This window comes from Scophthalmus maximus, chromosome 7 (genome assembly GCF_022379125.1).
Source record: "Scophthalmus maximus strain ysfricsl-2021 chromosome 7, ASM2237912v1, whole genome shotgun sequence".
Lineage (NCBI taxonomy): Eukaryota > Metazoa > Chordata > Actinopteri > Pleuronectiformes > Scophthalmidae > Scophthalmus > Scophthalmus maximus.
The window spans coordinates 21,353,800-21,372,502 of NC_061521.1; the positions used below are offsets into that span (position 1 = coordinate 21,353,800).

General features: G+C 44.8%; 1 protein-coding gene and 1 long non-coding RNA gene across 3 annotated transcripts in view; one reads left to right on the forward strand and one right to left on the reverse strand.

Annotated features, from left to right (window-relative positions):
* Positions 1–18,703, forward strand: part of tmtc2b (transmembrane O-mannosyltransferase targeting cadherins 2b) — an 88,462-nt gene that overhangs the window by 37,372 nt on the left and 32,387 nt on the right. For both annotated transcript variants that reach the window (XR_004794769.2, XM_035641746.2), the window contains exon 2: positions 115–691. Coding sequence is in view for 1 of the 2 variants with exons in the window: in XM_035641746.2 (XP_035497639.2) it covers positions 115–691 (577 nt within the window). In the remaining variant the exon portion in view is untranslated. The remainder of the gene's footprint in view (positions 1–114; positions 692–18,703) is intronic.
* On the reverse strand, positions 478–7,211 carry LOC118314949. The gene is made up of 3 exons (XR_004794772.2): positions 6,881–7,211; positions 6,420–6,552; positions 478–684 (listed from the first exon to the last, which is right to left on the reverse strand). It is a non-coding gene; the product is annotated as an uncharacterized LOC118314949 (long non-coding RNA).

Genomic DNA, 18,703 nt, shown 5'->3' on the forward strand with positions numbered 1-18,703 from the left:
AAAGTAGTCATGAAATGAAACTGACGTTTATTAAATTGACAAAAACTGCATCAAATTAAATTTTTTCCCGTCTATTTACAATACTTAATGGGTTTTTTTATTTTCTCTTTACAGCCGGGCAATCAAGACCAATCAGGACCTGCTCCCAGAGACCCCCTGGATAAACATCTTCTACGATGACTTCTGGGGCACCTTGCTCACACACAGCGGAAGTCATAAGTCTTACCGGCCCCTCTGCACCTTGTCCTTCCGCCTCAACCACGCCGTGGGTGGGCTGGAGCCCTGGGGCTACCACCTGGTCAACGTGGCCCTCCACGGGGCCGTGACGGGCCTGTTCACCTCGCTGGCCCGCCTGCTGCTCGGAGGAGGCCTGTGGAGCCTGCTGGCCGGCCTCCTCTTCGCCTCTCACCCCATCCACACCGAGGCGGTGGCGGGCGTCGTGGGCCGCGCCGACGAGGGCGCCGCTCTGTTCTTCCTGCTGTCCCTGCTCTGCTACATGCGCCACTGCACGCTGCGGGGCCACGCCGGGCCCTGGCGGCTCGCGGCCTGGCTCCTGTGCAGCCTGGCGTGCGCCGCCTGCAGCATGCTGTGGAAGGAGCTCGGGGTCACCGTCCTGGCTTTGTCGGCGCTGTACGACGTCTGCGTCTTCCACAGGCTCAAGTTGCGGCAGGTCATCGTGCTCCTCTACAAGGTAAACACGTTTTTGTCAAACTTATCAGATTTCCCGCATCTGCCCTCTGACTGTCAAGAATCTCTTAAACAAAAAAGCGTATGAAAAGAAAGCAGACAGTAGAATGTTCTACTCCGAGTCTGTGCACGAGGCACATTCATAAGGGTATCGAGTATCATTAAGGCATTAAATCATCAGTAATGCGTTTATCTTTATCCGTACAATCTTAACCTTTTCAGACTCGGGACTAAACAGACTTAATTTGTAACGAGGGGTCACAGTCTGGTCTCGTACATCATTTCAGGATCATGACTTCCTAGTTCAGTTCACCTCTGTCACTGTCACGTGGCTCTGAACCTTTAACGGTGACATTTATTATTTTGTTCTCTAAGATAGGAATTTGTAACGACATTTAGCATCCGAATCAAGGACCAATGTTGACGATTAGGCCAAACTCGTAGCTGATTTCCCATGAATGCACGAGCAATGTTCATTTTTTGTTTTGATGAATGAGTACCTTTTTTATAGAGCACACTGTTTAAAAGTGCGTGAGTGTTTGTGTGTGTTTTTTGGAAGAAATAGAAATAGATGGCCCTCTCATATTTTCTCGCCACTTTTGAATCCATAAAGTACCCTTTTCCCCAACAACTCCTGTCAGAAGTATTTACTGTTTGCTGTCCAGGCAATGTCACATCACATGACTCTCCACCCATCATAACAAATTCGACAGGACACTGTGCGCAAACGTGAGAAAAAGTGCTCCAGAGCAGCCAGCGGGAGGTTCCTGTGGCAAGGAGGGAAAGGCGTCAGCGAGTAGAGAGAGACAAAAACAAAGACAGGGAGAATAGTTGAAGTGAAGTTCTGGTCCAGCCACTGTCCTTCCTTTCACTGCGCAGCTTTGTGTGGTAATGAAGACTGAGAGCGTCTGCTGCTGCCGCCGCCTTCTCCACACTGTCCTCTCGTGATTTAAGCCTCATCCGACTCCCGGTGTCCTCTGGAGTGCGGCTCATCCATCGCTGCAGGCGGACAGGCCCTTTTACTGGCCTTGTCAGGCATTGGCTAGACCGGAGAGGAAACGGGGCCAGAGGAGCCGGAGGAGATGACGGCTCAGAGCTTGACAGGTTTTCAACTCTTTGATTGAAAATCCCTGCAGAAACCCTGCTGATCTGGTTGTCTTTCGAAAAAAACGAAAAAGCGACAACAACAACACATGGACAGGCAGATCCTGGCGCGGAGCCGGCAGCTTTCTGTCTTGCATGGTTTGCCATCGTGGTTAACAAACTTGGCAACTTGTGTCCAGGGGCAGATGTGTTCACAGCACATCCACTTTAGCTGAGATGCTTTAAGTGGAGTTGATCGCTCTTCAGTTATGTATCAGGAAATTTAAGGGTGTCTAATGTGTGACACCTTTCATGCATAAGATGCAGCTCGAAATAATTACATAAAAGATGAATTTCAAGTTAATACAGTCTTCTGCAAACAATTAAAAATACAATGAAATAGTGCAGAGAGTAAAACCTTTAAGAATAACCTGTGTGTCAAAAAGAAACTACATGAAAAACAAGATTCAGAATTTAAAATTTAACCTGTTTCTGTTAAGAATTTAAAGTTTGGACGTTGATTTTGGATTAATTTGGTCAACAATGAATATACGAATATGCAAATCTACGTACCGCTCCGACACCACGTCTTTAAAGTAGTGCCTCCCAGATAAAACTGCACTTTCCATAGTGAGACATTGCCAAATCGCTGGCAATTTTCTCTCGCTCTGGCCAACGACACACTTTCGGGAATCACTTTTCACAACAGCAGTTGCGTTCTACTGACACCGGCAAGTAATTTCCAGTAGTGTAGCGTCAGTGACAATGTCAGCAACTTGGCATTATTTAGCACTGGAAAGTCCAACAAGTAAAATCAGCAATGGGTAAAGTTTCTTTTTTTTATACTGTGACTGTGAAAGACGCAGACTAAGTGTATTTAATTTTTTTTTCTAAACTGTGGCTGCATGTTAACAGTTTTTAACAAAAGATCTATTGAAATGCACTGGTATCAGATTTCTGCTCGGTAATCGGCCGATAGGCGAAGTCCATGTAGCCGGATCGGTATCGGGAAGAGAAAAATGTTATTGGAACATCTCTATTTAAAACATGCAAAGTTTGTGTCAGTGGTGAATAGACAGTTTTGCAAAACCATAACGTTAACGGCTGTAGGTTTATGTCATTATTTTCAACATTGCCCACTGCACCCATACAGGCCGTATAAATACTATAGGCTGTATATTTATTCAGATGTACGTATATGTATTGTGTCGTACGCTTAAATCACAATGGAAAAACTAGTCAGCATCGTGTCCAACCTGTTTATGGAATATGTGGAGAAACTAACACAGTGTTGGAAAAGAGAAATCTCGTTATTTATTTTTCCGGCGCGCTGAGGTGAAGCGAGGCTACAGCTCGCTGCCACCGGGTCCACTTGGCACCGAGCAGACGAATGAGGAACCGCGTGGGACGTCAGGCGGGGGGGGAAACAACAAACGTTTTTGTCAGTTTGCTGAGACGAGCCTGTAGAGCAGAGTATCTCTCTCTCTGGGAGCGAGGCTGCGATGCAACGCGTGGCTGGATTCTTTTCCTAACGTGCAAACTCAGAGCTGACAGTTGTCGTCGCTGCAGCGGTGCCGTGTGACGCGCCGACAGGGAGCTGTCATCATGGCCTCAGTCACGTCAACGCAGGCTCGTGACGTAATGGTCGCTCTGTGATCCCAGATTGGCGTGTCTAAGTATTGTGATCCAATCTCTTGTGCAAAACGGTCTTATAACTCATGCAAGCGCGTACGTTTGTCTTTTGTCTGCGGAGGAGGAGCGGTTACTTTGACTGATGAAGGGAAAAGGGGAGTTGTTCTTCAAGGGCCTTCGACTGCCTGCGCGATCATTAGTTTCTGTGAAAAGGATCGCAGTGAAAATAAAAGACTCGGCCTCGAGATATCTATCAGGTGCCGAAGACTTGGCCGCCAAACGTGTACGACTGGGGGAAAAAAGCCGCGTTAAAACATTTAAACACCGTGATAAGAGGGAAACTAGGCATGAAAGCATGAAAAAAGGAACTGGCACCATCTTTCTCCTCGTCTGAGAACTTCACAGCCGTGAATCAGTCGGACTAAAGAGGCCCCCCCCCCCCGCTCGCTGCGTGACAGACGGGCCACAGTGGGCCAGTGCTACGTTTTTATTGCCGAGCTCTCCGCTCAGCCCGAGTCATTTGACATTTAAACGCTGGAAACGGTTAAAATGGGCCTTTTCTTATCTGATTGCGGCGCACAGTCAATTACATTAGAGTTTTTATATCGGCTGCAAATCTCCCGTTTGTGTCGTCACGGCTTCTGTGTGCGGTCTGAAGTTTTGCGGGCTTGTCGAGATTCACTGCAACTCACCACGCGGAGCCTCGTGCTTTTAACTGGAGAGTCTAGGGGGTGACGCACGGGTATTATCTCGATTCATCGCTTACATGTTGCATGAATTAACATCTATATCGCAGGTCCCGGTGCAGAAGAATCATGCATTGAAGAAAAAAAAACACGATATCCGAAAGGATTGTTGACATTTTGCATTCAAGCACGGCGTATTTGAAATTAGGTCAGGACCAACTGTCGAGTTGAATAGACCATAATTTCTGTGCGCACTGTGCATGTGTCTCCTCCCGCAGGCTTTTTGTCTGTGTAGTGTCAGCGTCGGAGCTTACACGGATCCCGCTTCTTCCCATTCATGAACTTTAATTGTCCCTGGGCAATACAAACGTCTTTTAAAGGGCGATTAAACATTCAACATTTGCCCACAGGACTGTTCATATTTGCGTTCATCATGTCGAGCGCTGCAGAAACTCCGGAGATAAAACAATAGAGCCCCGGAACGGTAATTGAATAAGCGTATGTTGGGTCAACGGCGACGCTGGAGTCAAAGCTCTTGGCGTCCTTCAGCATCCGAAACTCCGCTGAAAGCTTTTTTATTAAAGGGATCTGGTTTAACCTCTGGATGCTTTGGTTGTGTTCTAGTGTGGCGGTTCGTGTTCTTTAGATAAATCAGGGTCAGGCATCGGGACGAAACAGATTTTTATGAATATGAATGTGGAAAACGCCTCTTTCTGGTAGCAGTTTTAACTTTTTATGACCCATAATCTCCTCTCTCTCTCTATATATATATATATAACTTTCTACAAGAATTACACCCCTTTCCTTTTTTCCCCCTTCCCTTCATTTAGTGTCAAATCTACCAGCGTTTACAGTGTGGATAACCGGTGCCAACAGTGTATATAATTAGTTCTCTCCGAGACATGTACTGTCATTAAGTTGTTTACTCAAGCTGACCTTTACAACGGTGATATTCAACAGTTGCCTCGGTGCCTGATTAAAAGCCTTTACGGCCATATGTTCTTATGTATTGAGCTACTCGCAGGCAGTGAGTTAACGGCATTCAGATGTAGCATAGTTGGCAGTGGCGAGTGCGCCGTGTGGCGTGACCACGGCTTTTGTGGGAAAAAAAGTGTTTCTTTTACGAGACTGTTCCTGCACAGCCTTAGTTAACCGGGCTCATGTTCAATTGGAGATGCTGAAACCCAATTAGAGCTCTTCATTTAGTTAAGGAAAGAATGCTTTTTTAAAAAATTATCTCAGTGTTAAATCCATATAGTGACGCAATAAGTTGCCTGTCCTGAGGTGTTCTTTCTTCGATAGTTGACCAATAAAATAAATGTTTAGACAGTTGTAGACGGCGTAATTGGCCTAATTGCAGGCTCTACATTGGGGAAAACAGGAACTCTTTGGACATATAATTCCAGGTAAACATTTCCACGACAATTTTTGTTTGATTTGCTGCTCTTAGTCATAACGGTCCGTCGTTTTCTTGTGTGAATGTTGACCTTTCCCACATAATGTTGCACTCGTTGTCCACATTTTGACCCGAGAGAGAAAGTGTTGTCGAGTTATTTTTGCACTGGGGAGGCGACACCGGTTGTTGACATGCGGTTTCAGTGCGAGCCAGAATCCCCGAGGGGGCTGACATGACCATGACAAGAGCCACCCTTTGAACACACAATACAGAAATCCGATGCTTTGAAAGCGTGAACTGGATAAAAAGACATTACCCCTGTGATGTCATGCCGATGCCTTGCATCCATCAGTGCCTCCTGAACATACCACGGCTCAAATTTATCATCAGAGGAATTCGAGACCTACCTCCGCATTTTTCTTTTGTTCTCGTCCCAACATCCGACAACGCAACCGCTGGAGACTGATTTCCAAAACTGGGACAAGACCCAGCTGGCCCTCGGTGAATGTCAAGCTCACACACTTTATCTTTTTTACACCTCCCGTTTTCTGTTCACACCTCGGCTATTAGTGCAAGGTCACTGCTCCAGGCGCGTGTGCGCGGAATATGTCTGGAGGGTGGGAGAGTTGACCTGGACTGTGAGCTCAGGTGTTAGGGAGCTGGCGAGGCCGGCGAGGCCTGACCCCTGGGGTTGTCGGAGATGGATCAGACTGGGGAGGGGGCAGATGTGACATGGGAGGTCCCTCCAAAGTCCAAACGCACGTGTATGGTGTGTGTTTCCATGCTGAAGTGTGTGTGTGTGTGTTTGTGTGTGTGTGTGTGTGTGTGATTGTGTGGGTGTATGAGCTATGGGCCCTACATACAAAATATGGCATTGCTGTGCTGTGTATTAGATGAGGTAAACAGGAAACACAGCCCACCTCATACATCCTCACCTGGGGCTCCACAGATGCTCCTCCGTGCTCTAATGGCTCCTGTCACTGTGTGATGGATTGGGCCTGGTGGGCTCCACTGGTGCCCCCTGCCCTCGCCCACCTGCCTCTCACATGGGGATACACACCACCGCTCCTGGTAGGGAGTCGGGCAGTCGGCAGAGTAATGCCAAAAAACACACTTATGCAAAAACAAAAAGGTAATACAGGTAGAACAGTAGGGACATTTTGGATATATGCAAATGAAAGAGGCAAAAGACAACTTCACTGCCCCCTAGAGGTTCCACTCTGTTTTCTGGCTCCTAGCGTTAACTAGCAGCAGCGTTAGCATCATGGCTAAGTCAGTGCCATCAGTCTGGCTACTGTCCAAAGCGGAAAACAAATGTCAAAAATCTAAATTTGAACGATAACCCTTCAGTTAAACATCAAGTATTACTGATAAGTAGGCTGGTTGTGTTACTTACTGATCAGCTAGGAAGAAAACAAACTGCATTTTGTTTTTTGAAGCCTCTCGAGTCGATGCCCGTCGGAGGTTCACTCTTGTTTTATATCTCTTTTCCCATCACTCCCCTTCTTCACCTGCCGTTGCTCCACCGTCAATGGGATTCTTTTTCTCTTGCGAGGTTGAGTTGTTTTTTGTCTTTTTGTCTGTTCCACCATCTGCCATTTCCATCACTGGGAACACACTGGGAGAAAGCTCTTCCCCTTTTTTGTTGCGGCCTTTTTCCGCCAAAGACCGCAGCCCAGTGGCCAAGAAAATGGTGAACGCAAGGCTTATATGGGACCATATTACACTGTTCAATCAGTTTTAACATCATAATGAAAAGTTCAAGCCTAATAGTTGTCTATTGACGCTTTAAATATAGGAAGCTACTGCTAGTTGAAGGTTAGCTTAGCTTAGCAAAAAAGAGTGGAAACAGCTATAGCCTGGAGTCTGATGGGGATTTATGAGGTTGCCAAGCAAAGACTTCAGGAATACGCTGTGCCGACCAACAAAGCACAAGTGGACAAACATGGTATCGATTCGTGAGCTTTAGACGTGGTGGCAGGTCAGGTGTTGCAACCTTTTTCAACAGAGCCAGGCGAGCTGTTTTCCCGCCGTTTCCAGTCAGCTGCTAGGCTAAGCTAACCACTAGCTGGCTGCATATTTACTTACATTTATCTGTCAGCAAGAAAATGTTCTTTAACATACATAGGTACGGTTTCTTTGTGTCCGTTTTCATTCTGAACAATACGAAGGCGGCAGGGTAACGTTGGAGACCCACAGATGATTGAACAGGTCTCTGGATGGCTGACTGTCATGGCTCTGGGATAAAATGAGGCGAGTGCAGACACAGTGATGGAAAGTGACTTGAGCAGGGTTGGCTTCAGTCGACCGTTCATCAGGCGTAAGCGAACCTGACAGGCTCGGTGCCAGCGACAAGCCGGCACTGGGACCCTGCCTCTGCTTCATACTGTGAGGAGATGTAAATGGATGCCAGAGGATGAAAATGCCTCAAAACAAAAACCTCCTTTTGACATAAAAAAAACAGCTGCGAAATCCGGCATGAGCCTCTAAATTTTTCCCTATTTCCCCCTTCGCTTTGCTTCTGGCTGAAAGCGGACTGCATAACCCGTTCTTTTTATAGTCTAGCGCGTCTGAGAATCGATAGTGGCATGTTATGTAATACGTCACTTCTGGAAAGGAATGTCCCACAGCAGCAATGTCCTGTAAGTGTGGCATTCTTGTACATGCACTGAATGTTCTTAATGGAGATGTGTACAGATTTGCTGGTTTGTCTGTTTGCCCCAAATTCATTTATCATCTTTATTCAAACAAGGGATGATTCTTTCACCCAAAAATATTACAGCCAATAGCCTACTCACTGCGATTAAATCATTTTAATTAAGTAAGACATGCTTTCAGTGTTTTGTCATTTCTCAACCTCCACTGAACCAGGTTAGAACCGTTCATCACATTGCACATTCAACGGGTCAATTGATACCTTGGATTTGAGGTGCTTGTGAAATACAATTTGGGCCTTAGTTGCAGTTGCTGACCATAGCTCTTAATTTTTTGTTGCTTTTCATGGTCTCAGCAAATAAACTGGCATGAAAAATCCTATGTAAGGCTTTGTATGGCCTTACATGGACATATTGTGAAATTTCTATAGACTTTTTGTCCTTGAAATATGAAACTGAAAGGGGTACTTCAACAGAAACCATGCTGAATGATTATGGTGATTAGTCACATTCAATTATCACAGTTCTACATATTTTTGTAGACGTTTTTTTTGATTTATTGTTAGTACAGTTAGTTAGTCAATATGAAAAACCGGAATGATTCAAAGCCAAGACAGCTGGTTTAGACGGCTCTCTGAAGTTATTTTTATTTTTTATTGGCTGTTTGTATAGTTGCAGTATACAGCAAGTATGGCTTTTATGGAATCCTATTTAAAACAAGCAACCAGATACCCAGCAAACTGTACAAACTGCTGCCAACACTGTCAAGATGGATAAGCGAAATGCAATCATTCAGATGCAGGACGGGCAAACTGCCACTTCAAACACGCAAAGGAAAGGGGAAACAAATCAGGGGCCATGTGCAGATTCATCTTCTCATCGTGTTGCATAATATTCCTGAAATGCTGCTGAAAAAGCAGAGTGGTCCAGTCGAATACCCTTAATTGGTTGGCAGTTTGCTGTAGAGCCGGAAGAAATCCCCCTATACAGACGGCTACCAACACAGAGGGAGGGAGGCGAAGAGGAACAGGGCATGTGCAAAAGAGATGGAGCCAAAATATGTTCAAGAAGAGGGGAGAGACAATATTGGATGGGGCAGCCAAGGGACAGAGAGACAAAGAAAAATGTATTTTCAGGCGGCACAGTGTGTTTGTGTGTAGTGCTTCTGCCAGATGGCCTGTCGCTGCCCATGAACCAGCAGCCGCTGTGTCGGAAGCTTTTTATCCTAAAAAGATTTAAATTCTAGCGACATGCAGTGTTATATTTGAGAGAAATGACCGCAACACATATATTGCCCAAACATGCTTTACATTCAACTTAAACAATTAAGTAGAGAACAAGATTAACAATCCTAATTTGTTCAATGCTGTATTAGGATTATTGTATAAATTATTGTCAATTGTTTTATCTTTCATGTCAAAAGTTCTATTTTTATTTTGATCATGGTTTCTATGGTTATTTGACCGTTGGATTACGGTATTGTCACATTGCGCTCTCTCGAATAATCTTGAAGTATTTCATAGCTGGGCAGAACTGCGTTATACGAGCTATGGATTCAATTTAGTTGCTCTTTTACGAAGTTCTGTATCTGCACTAGGACAAACAAACCACATTCAGTCTTGTGGTTTGTAGCTGTAGATGAAGCCAGGGGCCCATTACGTTTTTTGTAAGGGACCTGTTCACTTTTTTATAATTAATCTGTGAAGAGATAGTGCCGTGGTCAGACTACTCCAAATATATCCTTTCACGTAGTCTGTTTTTGTTGGTGTCTCATTATTATTTATACGATTCCTCAGATGATTTACGAGCAGCCGGGGAGTTTCCCTTTGACACGTACTGAATTTCGATCAACTTTTGTGATGAAGCACATGCAGATTGTGGGGCACGCCAGTGCAGCCATGGATGAGCGAGAGCTGCTCTTCAGCAGTATTGCTGCTCTTACAGTATCCCCTCTTAATTGTTTTCCACTCTCTCTTGTGGAGCTGCTGAGTTGCACTTTATTTTTGTCCTTAAACAGTCAAGTCAGTCGACCATGTGGACGAAATGGACTCTGGCCGGCGCCCAATTGTAATTTCTCCGCTGTGACACATTGGAATGATTATCGCGGCGGTAAGGCGAAGCCACACGGGACAATCCGCTGGTTGTAAACATGCAAATTGTGGAAAGAATCCCGGTCCGCATTAGGATCTGTGGAAGGAAATTCCAGTAGTATCGAGAGCGCGCGATGATTAAGTCCCCTTCGTTTTGCGTGATCAAAGCTTGGCTTTTATCAGCAGCGACGTGTTCATTCATTGGTGTAGTTTCTATACAAATGTAACTCTGCGCTGAATCGAATTGATCACACGCAGAAAATGTTCATAATCGTGACAAAGGGAGGAGTGAGTGTTCCGGCGGAAGGCACCCAGACATGCAGGTGCCTGGTTTCTGTGCCAGCACATCTGGGAATTCTTCCCTCCCAATCCCCAGCTTCATTGGTAGTCTCGGCTGCGCGCCGCTGTAGAATTGAGTTATCACGCTCTTGTGCGAGTTTCGCAGACATGCGGATGCTCGGAGACCTCCAGGACGCTGAGCGCAAGCATACGCCCACAGCACTGAAGGTTTCTCTTCGTTTTTTCTGCTTCGTCTTTCAGGGTGTTCCTTTCTTTTTGTCTGTTCTTTCTTTTTCCTTCTCCCTCTCGACTGATGATTTTACGAGTCTGATCTATGGCTCCACCTTACAAATTAGGCTTTGCCCCTTCTGAGTTCGCTCTACCAGATGGATATTGTGTGACTGCCTTGCATTTAACAGGGTTGTGGAAAATGAAATGTCTCTGTCTGTTTGCAGTCTCTTTTGTCTCATATCAATCAGTCGATCCACATTTATTCATGCAGCGCTTTACTGCGCCCACCAGATATCCAAAGTGCTTTGAAATGACATAAAAAAGGTCATAACAAAAAATAAAATCTCATTTTTACTGAATGCATAGTTTGGTGGCTGGAGTCGTGCCTCTTAAAAAACACTCTTTCACTCTCACACTTTTGCTTTCCACTTTTCTGTGAAGACGCACAGCTTTTATTTCTAATTTCATTTTACACGCACACTCACTCACCCGTCCTCATGTCCACTGGTAAAAAAAAGAAAAAGAAGCGAAACAGAATCGTTTCCTGATTCAGCTCCAGGATCAGAATTTTGACCGTTACCGCTCTTACGGTCGACGCTCGCTCCTGCCGTTCATCATCCTCCCTCACCACAAGCCCTCTTTTTTCCGCCGTATGGTTTGCTGAGCTTCTGCCGTGCTTGTTACTAGCCAGTACAAACAGCAACAAATGGGTGTCCTGTCACTGACATGTGGCGGTCAACCATTACGTGACACACTGGAGAGCAATTTTCTAAAAGTGGTTCGGGGCGAGGGGGGAAAAATTGCAATCGGAGCAATTTTTTCGACATCCAGTCACTGACGTCCCCCCGACAGCAGATCTGATGGCTTTGGATCCCGGCTCTGGCTCTGCGCGTCTCATTCATGCATGTTCTCTAGGAGCTTACTGCCTCTCTAAACCCTGCAATAAAATGGCTCTGATCTCCCAAATGCATCGTAATGACCGGGAATCCGTGCACGGGCGGCCCTCATCCCCGCTCGGATACGACTGGCTATGTGCCCCAGAAACAGTAAATCTCTCACTTCTTCTCTGTCTGTATGTTCTTTTTGCACTTTTTCTTCCATGTCCCCCGGGAGACCACGCACTTACCCCCAACCCCAAATTTCACCTCGTCCCTCCCCGGACCTTGAATCAGCATCTCGTCACAGCAAATTTGCAGGAGCCGTCGTACAACCTAGTTGGCCCCTCGCGGTAGAAATAAATACGGGAAAACGAAAAGAGCAGAAATCAGGAACAGCCAAGTTTGTTTTCCAAGCCGTGGCTGTGGTTTCACTCAATAAATGTGTCCTCTGAAATGTTAAGGGTTTGAGTCGACTCTTGGTTTTCCATTGTCACTATGTTCTTATTGTTTGGTCTGCCCGACTGTTTCTGTGCCTTCAGACGAGGGCTACTGAAGATGGATGTGGAGTTGTTTCATTTCGGGGCTTGTGACAACAACAAAAAACGACAGAAAAGCAAAATGGCACCAGCTTCCTTTCTTTCTCTTTTTTTTACCTGTCAGCAAGTCGTGCTGGTGCTGGAGTCAAACTTCAGGAGGACAAATTGCCATTATTTTTTGGGGAAAAAATAAAATACTTTTTGACTTTTCCCTAATTTTTTTCTACTCCGCTTTCAGTAACCATTGACAACTTGGCAAAGTGGAGGATTTTCCATTGATTAGCTGTTTATGTTCCTTTCCTGAGGCTCTTCCCTCAGCTTCCCCCCCCCCATCTTCCTGTAACACACTTGCTACAACACACTTACTATAACCCCAGAAGTTCGGATTTCATCCCCCTCCAGAAGCACCCTCCTGGTTGAGGGGGAATGAGATGTGTCTTTCCTGTGCCATTAGCTATCTATTGATGTCTGATTGCCACTGATGAGAAAATAAATCCACCCTGATTTCGGCACTTGGAGATGGGGGGGGGGGGGGACCCCCTCGTGGCCCCCTAACCCGGGGTCGTCTGGCTTCAGCATGAAAAGAAGACATTTTTCAGCATGATTGGGACATGGAGAATAAGTGTGTTTGAAGAGGTTGAGTTAAAGTGAGGCCGAGCAAGACGAGCTGGAATGTTGAGTGAAGGTTTTCGAGAGAGAAATGGATCCCGTGTTGGTTCAGTGATTATGGTTAATAGAGGCTGACCAAGAGAGTGTGAGCTGATGTGTCTTAAGATGTCCTGGTCAGAAATGTATTTTGCTGAGATTTGAATGCTTTCGCCACATATACACTTTTGATTCCGACTTTATTTATTTTTTTGGAGACGGGCAGAAAATGTTCTTTTCAAATTCAGCATGTGCATTTAAATTGTCAGATTCTTTATTTACCAGACAGGCACCACTTAATGTGAGTTGGTCCGTTCCCATGTTATTTTACCTCCTCTCACAATCCCACATTGAAAGAAACGCAAGTCTCTCATCAATAGTCAATAGTTGTTGAGGAATTTTTCATCTATCCTCCCTGAGAAACTCATAAGACGAGTGTTCTCAGGCACCGAGCAAGGTCATCTCATACGGCAAGCAGAAACAATCATTGAGCGGAAGTCTCTCGCGGGCAGATGACGACATCACTCTAAACTAAATACACTGCAGACACCGGGGATGGGCAGACTGTCTCGGGACGCCGAACACTGTGAACCTGTTGATCTGTGAAGCCAACCGGAAGTCTCCTCAATATTGAGCTCTTATAGTAAATACTTCTGCTCAAGACATCCACGGTTTCCTACTTCCTGATTCAGCATCCACTCATCACACATCAATTATTCCATTTCAATAGTCTCCAACAAATTCCTGCTCCATCACTGGTCCATATCCCGCCCCCCTCTGCTCTGTCTGAGGCGGTGATCCCCTCCCTCGCTCATCTCTGCAGCTCTATCCATCCAACAGCCAGACCAGCTGACTCTGTGGGTTTTCTGACGGGTTCACACCACGGGGTTAAAAGCTTTGATCACGAGCAGTGTGAGGCCGGTCCACCGCGGGGTTCGACTCTGTGACCCCTTGGCACCACATGGCCCCGCGGTCCAGCAGCGGGCCACTTGACTTCAGGTCAACCGGAGCTACACACGGTCATTTATAAAAGCGTTATCTGCCCCTCGAGTGACGGCAGACTCTGTGTAGTTTTCTCGGAATGATAAATTAATTGTGTGTGTCATGAGATGTTTCACGACCTGATTTGCGAGGAACTGCTATAGGAAGTAAGGCAAGGCATGTTTATTTGTATAGCACCATTCATACATAAGGTAACTCAGAGTGCTTTACAGAGGCATTGAATTACATTAAGACAAAGAAATTGAAATTAGGAATGAAAGCAAAATATTAAGACATTCAAATTAAAGCATTTTATTAAAATAGATATTAAAACCAGAGCGATAAAACATTATTTAATAGCAATAAAAGTGCATTTAACAGAAAAGAATGAATTATTAAGATTCATTTATAGGAAAGCTGCAGAGGACAACCGTGTTTTTAGGCCTGATTTTCTTAAAATTCTGAGTAAAAATCATCCAGATGTTATTTTTTTTAAATCTTAATCACATTGCCAAAACATGAGCCAGCTGTTGGTAATCCATTTAATGTTGTAAGGAAGCGACTAGTCGGCCTCTTATCTTGTCTTGTCCTGCTAACAATCAGGATTTACACCCAAAGGTTCTCCACAGCCTCGGAGGAGGAGGAGGAGGAGGGGGGGGGGGGGGGGGGGTCGCAGCGGCAGCAGCTGCTGATAAGAGGGAGGAAAGATAGATCGGTGAATTTGTGGTTCATCAGCCACAAGCCTGATGAGTTGATCCAGCAGTCGAGCAGCAAAGCAAACAAGCTGATTGTGAGTCCATCCATCAAACCTTCAGACAGATTTACGCAGATTTTTTCAAGCGGGATCTGGTTTTCTTACCCAAATTTGATTGTTCAGTGTGTGTGTGTGTGTGTGTGTGTGTGTGTGTGTGTGTGTGTGTGTGAAGGCTTATGTTCTCTGATTGGTACCCTGCATGTGCTCATTTTCACTTCCATTACAAGTCCATCAATGTGAAGCAGAACCTGATGAATGGGCCTCCGCAAGACAATTGATCTGAGTAATGATGAAGAGGAGGGGGATAGGTCAGACCTGCCACTGCTTCTTTCACAAGATTTTTTCTGAGGTGCTGAGTCGTGGCTGCGTGGCCGTTGGATGGACCGGTTAGACGTTGTCATGCAATGGTTTCTTTCTTTCAAAAGCTGCGGTGTGCATCGGCTAAGTAATCAAAAGAAGCCCATTTTTACCGAGAGAAAGTATTCTCCAAAGTAATTAATTAAATGTCTCCCTGAGCTCTTTCTACATTATTCTGCAACAAGACTTCTTTCACAACACGCTAGCGGATGTTGGAAAGGAAAAACAGAAAAAAGAAACTTTTTTTAGATTGAGTTTCCCTCTCAGTCAATTCCACCTAATCAAAGTGTAGAGGGGAACGGGGGCAGGCACCGCCACCAATAGGGTTTCCTTAATTGGCCTGTTTTGCATTCCATCTCTAAGGATATTTTATTCACACGCCTGCCTTATAAAGGCTAAATTGTTTCAGTTCTGAACTGATTGCACTTAAAAAAAAACAAAAGGGAGTAGGGGAAAAAAACAACACTGCCCTCATGCCTCCTACGGGTTTGTGCTAAAGCACTTATTTCAAACTAAACTGGATTAAAGACAAAAGACACAAAGCTGGAATGCCTCGGTTTTTCCTGCATAATAGAGCCGCAGCACCCGGGGAGCCGTTGCCTGGCTGGTAATTGAACTTATGCCTTTGAATGGGTAGACATTTTTTGACTGCAGGCATATTGAGGAGGATGCACATGCACATGCTTGTTTATCCAAGCCATAATAGACGTGCGGTTCATGTTGTCCCCTGGTAGTATGTCCTCCAGAACATCTCTAGAGCATTTCCTCTTTGGGAAAACCCCTCTCTATATGTTTTCCCTTCACATTTATTTTCCTTAGAAAGTCTGAGAAAGTTGGAAAGTAGGCCAAGAGAAGGAGCAGTGGGGTTATAAATGTGTGCTCAAGTGCAATCGAAAGACTTATTCATGCATCGGAAGAAAGAGAAGAAAGAAAGAAAGGAAATATCAATGTGCAAGTGCACCGCAAGGATATAAATAAAAACACAGCATCAATCCTTCAGCGTCAACACATGGATGTGGTTAAGGTGGTGGTGTTGTCTGGGAAGAGTCCGGATGACATATCTGTCTGTCACGGTGCCAGGTTCGGATGACTGTGTGTGGGAGCAGTGCCAGGTCGTCGTCTGCAGCAGTTCTGCAAGGACCTGCAGAAGTGTGTGTGTGTGTGTGTGTGTGTGTGTGTGTGTGTGTGTGTGTGTGTGTGTGTGTGTGTATATATACACACGTGTAGCATATCCTTAACCCCTGCAGCCAGAACAATGCTGCTTCGCAGAATAAAAGGTGCTGCAGAAATCAGCCGTGAACAACCACAGAAAAACCTGAGAGTAGCTCAGGTTGTCGTCTGGAGGGGGGAGGGGGGGTGGGGGGGGATCCTGGCACGGTGCCATGTCTGCATTAAACCCAATTTTCAAGTCACCCTGTTCCTCCCGTTGAGTGCTCGGCACAAAGGACGATGTCTCGAAAAGCCCTCGCTTGGGCCGGCAAGTCCACTAGAGAAACCCATTGAATAGCCTGGTAAATCCAAGCTGGAAGTCCAAGAGGCACTGATCGAGATGTACCAACACTCGGCAAACCTCCCTGGCGAAAAAAAAACCAACTTCACAAAGTGCAGCCCCCCCGGGGCCTCGCAGCCCACTTCAGTCCACTTCATCCCAGAGTCTCAACTCGCCTGCTCAGGTTGAAAGAAGCGTCTATACGGGACAATGTTTCTACGCTCCAGTGATTTTTAGGGATGGAATAAAATGGCACATTGAAACTCTCTGAGTGAGATTTGAAGATGATGACGGTCGTCCATCCATATCCGGAGAGTTCGTATGCAGTTCAGATGGCAGATTTTTCAAGTACCTTTTTTAGAGGACGGTGAATTTGAATGCCCCTGCTGTCCTGGGGACTTGCATCACTGTAGAGTTCTTCAATGCTGAGACTTCTATGTAAGTGTGAGCTTTTCCGTGTGCATGAATATGGAAATTTTCCTCTCACTGAAATTAGATACATGTAATCAAAAGCGCAGAGCATATACCCAATTTAATCCTATATTGTAACCACTAAGTGGTTAAAGGATAATACTTTCACTTACATGTCATTTGTAGTACATCTTTTTCTACATTGGAACATTTTCCATAAAGTTATTTGACATTTTCATTCGGTATCTGATTATTTTTAGAGGCTATAAGATTCACACAAAATATATAATATGAATAATTCAAAAAATCTTTTGAGACCTTAACATACAAAAGACAAACTTTGAACAAAATCTGAGATGATAGTGAAACCAAACTTTCTGGATTCTGTCTGACGGAATGACCATTAATGGAGTTTGACATTGTGGGAAATACATTCAGCGGCTGCGAGTCATATAGCTTCATAATAATTATAGCACTCTGGCAGATGTGAGAGTGGTATCAACCTCTGGGTTAGAAACTACAAGTTTACTATGTCTGTTTTTGAAGCTGGATAGAAGGATCTGTCTCATCTAGTCTTTATTGATGTGTCCATTTTTGGTTTTTAGCGCCTCGGCAGGCAATACCACTATCAGCAGTAACACTGATGAGGGCTCTGGTGAAAAGGACACTTAGACATGGTATTCATTTCTGTTTGGCAATAAGTATAGGGCCTATTTATTCATATTTTTACAGGGAAATTGAATCATGTTTTAAACTGGCAAAGTTTCCGGAACATAAAATGAATTTGCACGTGAAAAAAAAACACTTTGATCCTCTTTTGTTTAATCAGTTTGTCCTGTTTGTACCCTGGTATCACTTGTTTGTGTATATACCAACACACTTTCCATCTTTTACTTTTTGCAACATAAAGGTAACTCGGTTTGTTTGACATGAACTCCACTGTTTTGTGTCCAGTTGCCTAGCTGTGGTCTTCTGTTTTTCAAAGTATGTTGGACTGTTGTCACAGGCGATTACAGATGACCTGTTAAAGCGGTTCATCCGTGAGCAACTCGGCTCCATATTCTTATTTTAGCTTTATTAAAAAGCATCTGAGAGTAATTTACTGACATTTTATATTCTATATAAAACGTCTTCTTTGGAGATTTTGACTCTGTTCTCGCTCCAGCCCACATTTCTCCTCCCCTGGATTTCCATGCGGAGATGACGGAAACACCTTTGGCGGTTGTTCAAATTAATGAGAAACGGTGATGCGGATCGACACGGTGACCTTTTGTTGCCAGGGCGACGGACGAACTTCTTCAGCGGCGGTATATCCTCACAAAAAAATACTGAAGCGCCACCACGGGTTGTTGTCAGGCCTCCCCTGAAGGTTTTGGCAGCTGACCTTTATATGAGATTTTTTTTTTTTCTGTTGTATACAAATATTCAGCTCCCCATTGTGGTATATTTAAGCCACGCTAGTGCACTTGATGCTCCTCTGAGCTCTTAAGAAGAATACATATTCTGACTTGGGTGACTGAATGAACGATTGAAGTAATTATCTTTTCTTCTGTAATATTATGATTGTGCGTTCGGGATTTCGAATTTGTTGTGTTGAAGTGCGTTACATTGTCAGGTTCTCCTGTCATCATGCAAATCCCCAATAGGGCACCTAGGCATGGGCCGGTATAAGATTTTGACAGTATGATCACCTTTGGCAAAAATACCCCAGTTGCACAGTATCGCGCTCCTCTAAAATGTGTTATTTGAAAATCTCTCGGGAAAAACAAAAAAATGATTGCACATTTTTTGCCATTAACCAAATGGCATATGGAACGTTTTGATACATTAGTAAATGTTGTATGTTAACACACAGAACATGTTTATTGTCTTGGGGGGAAAAAACAACACTTCTACATTAAATTCTAATCTATG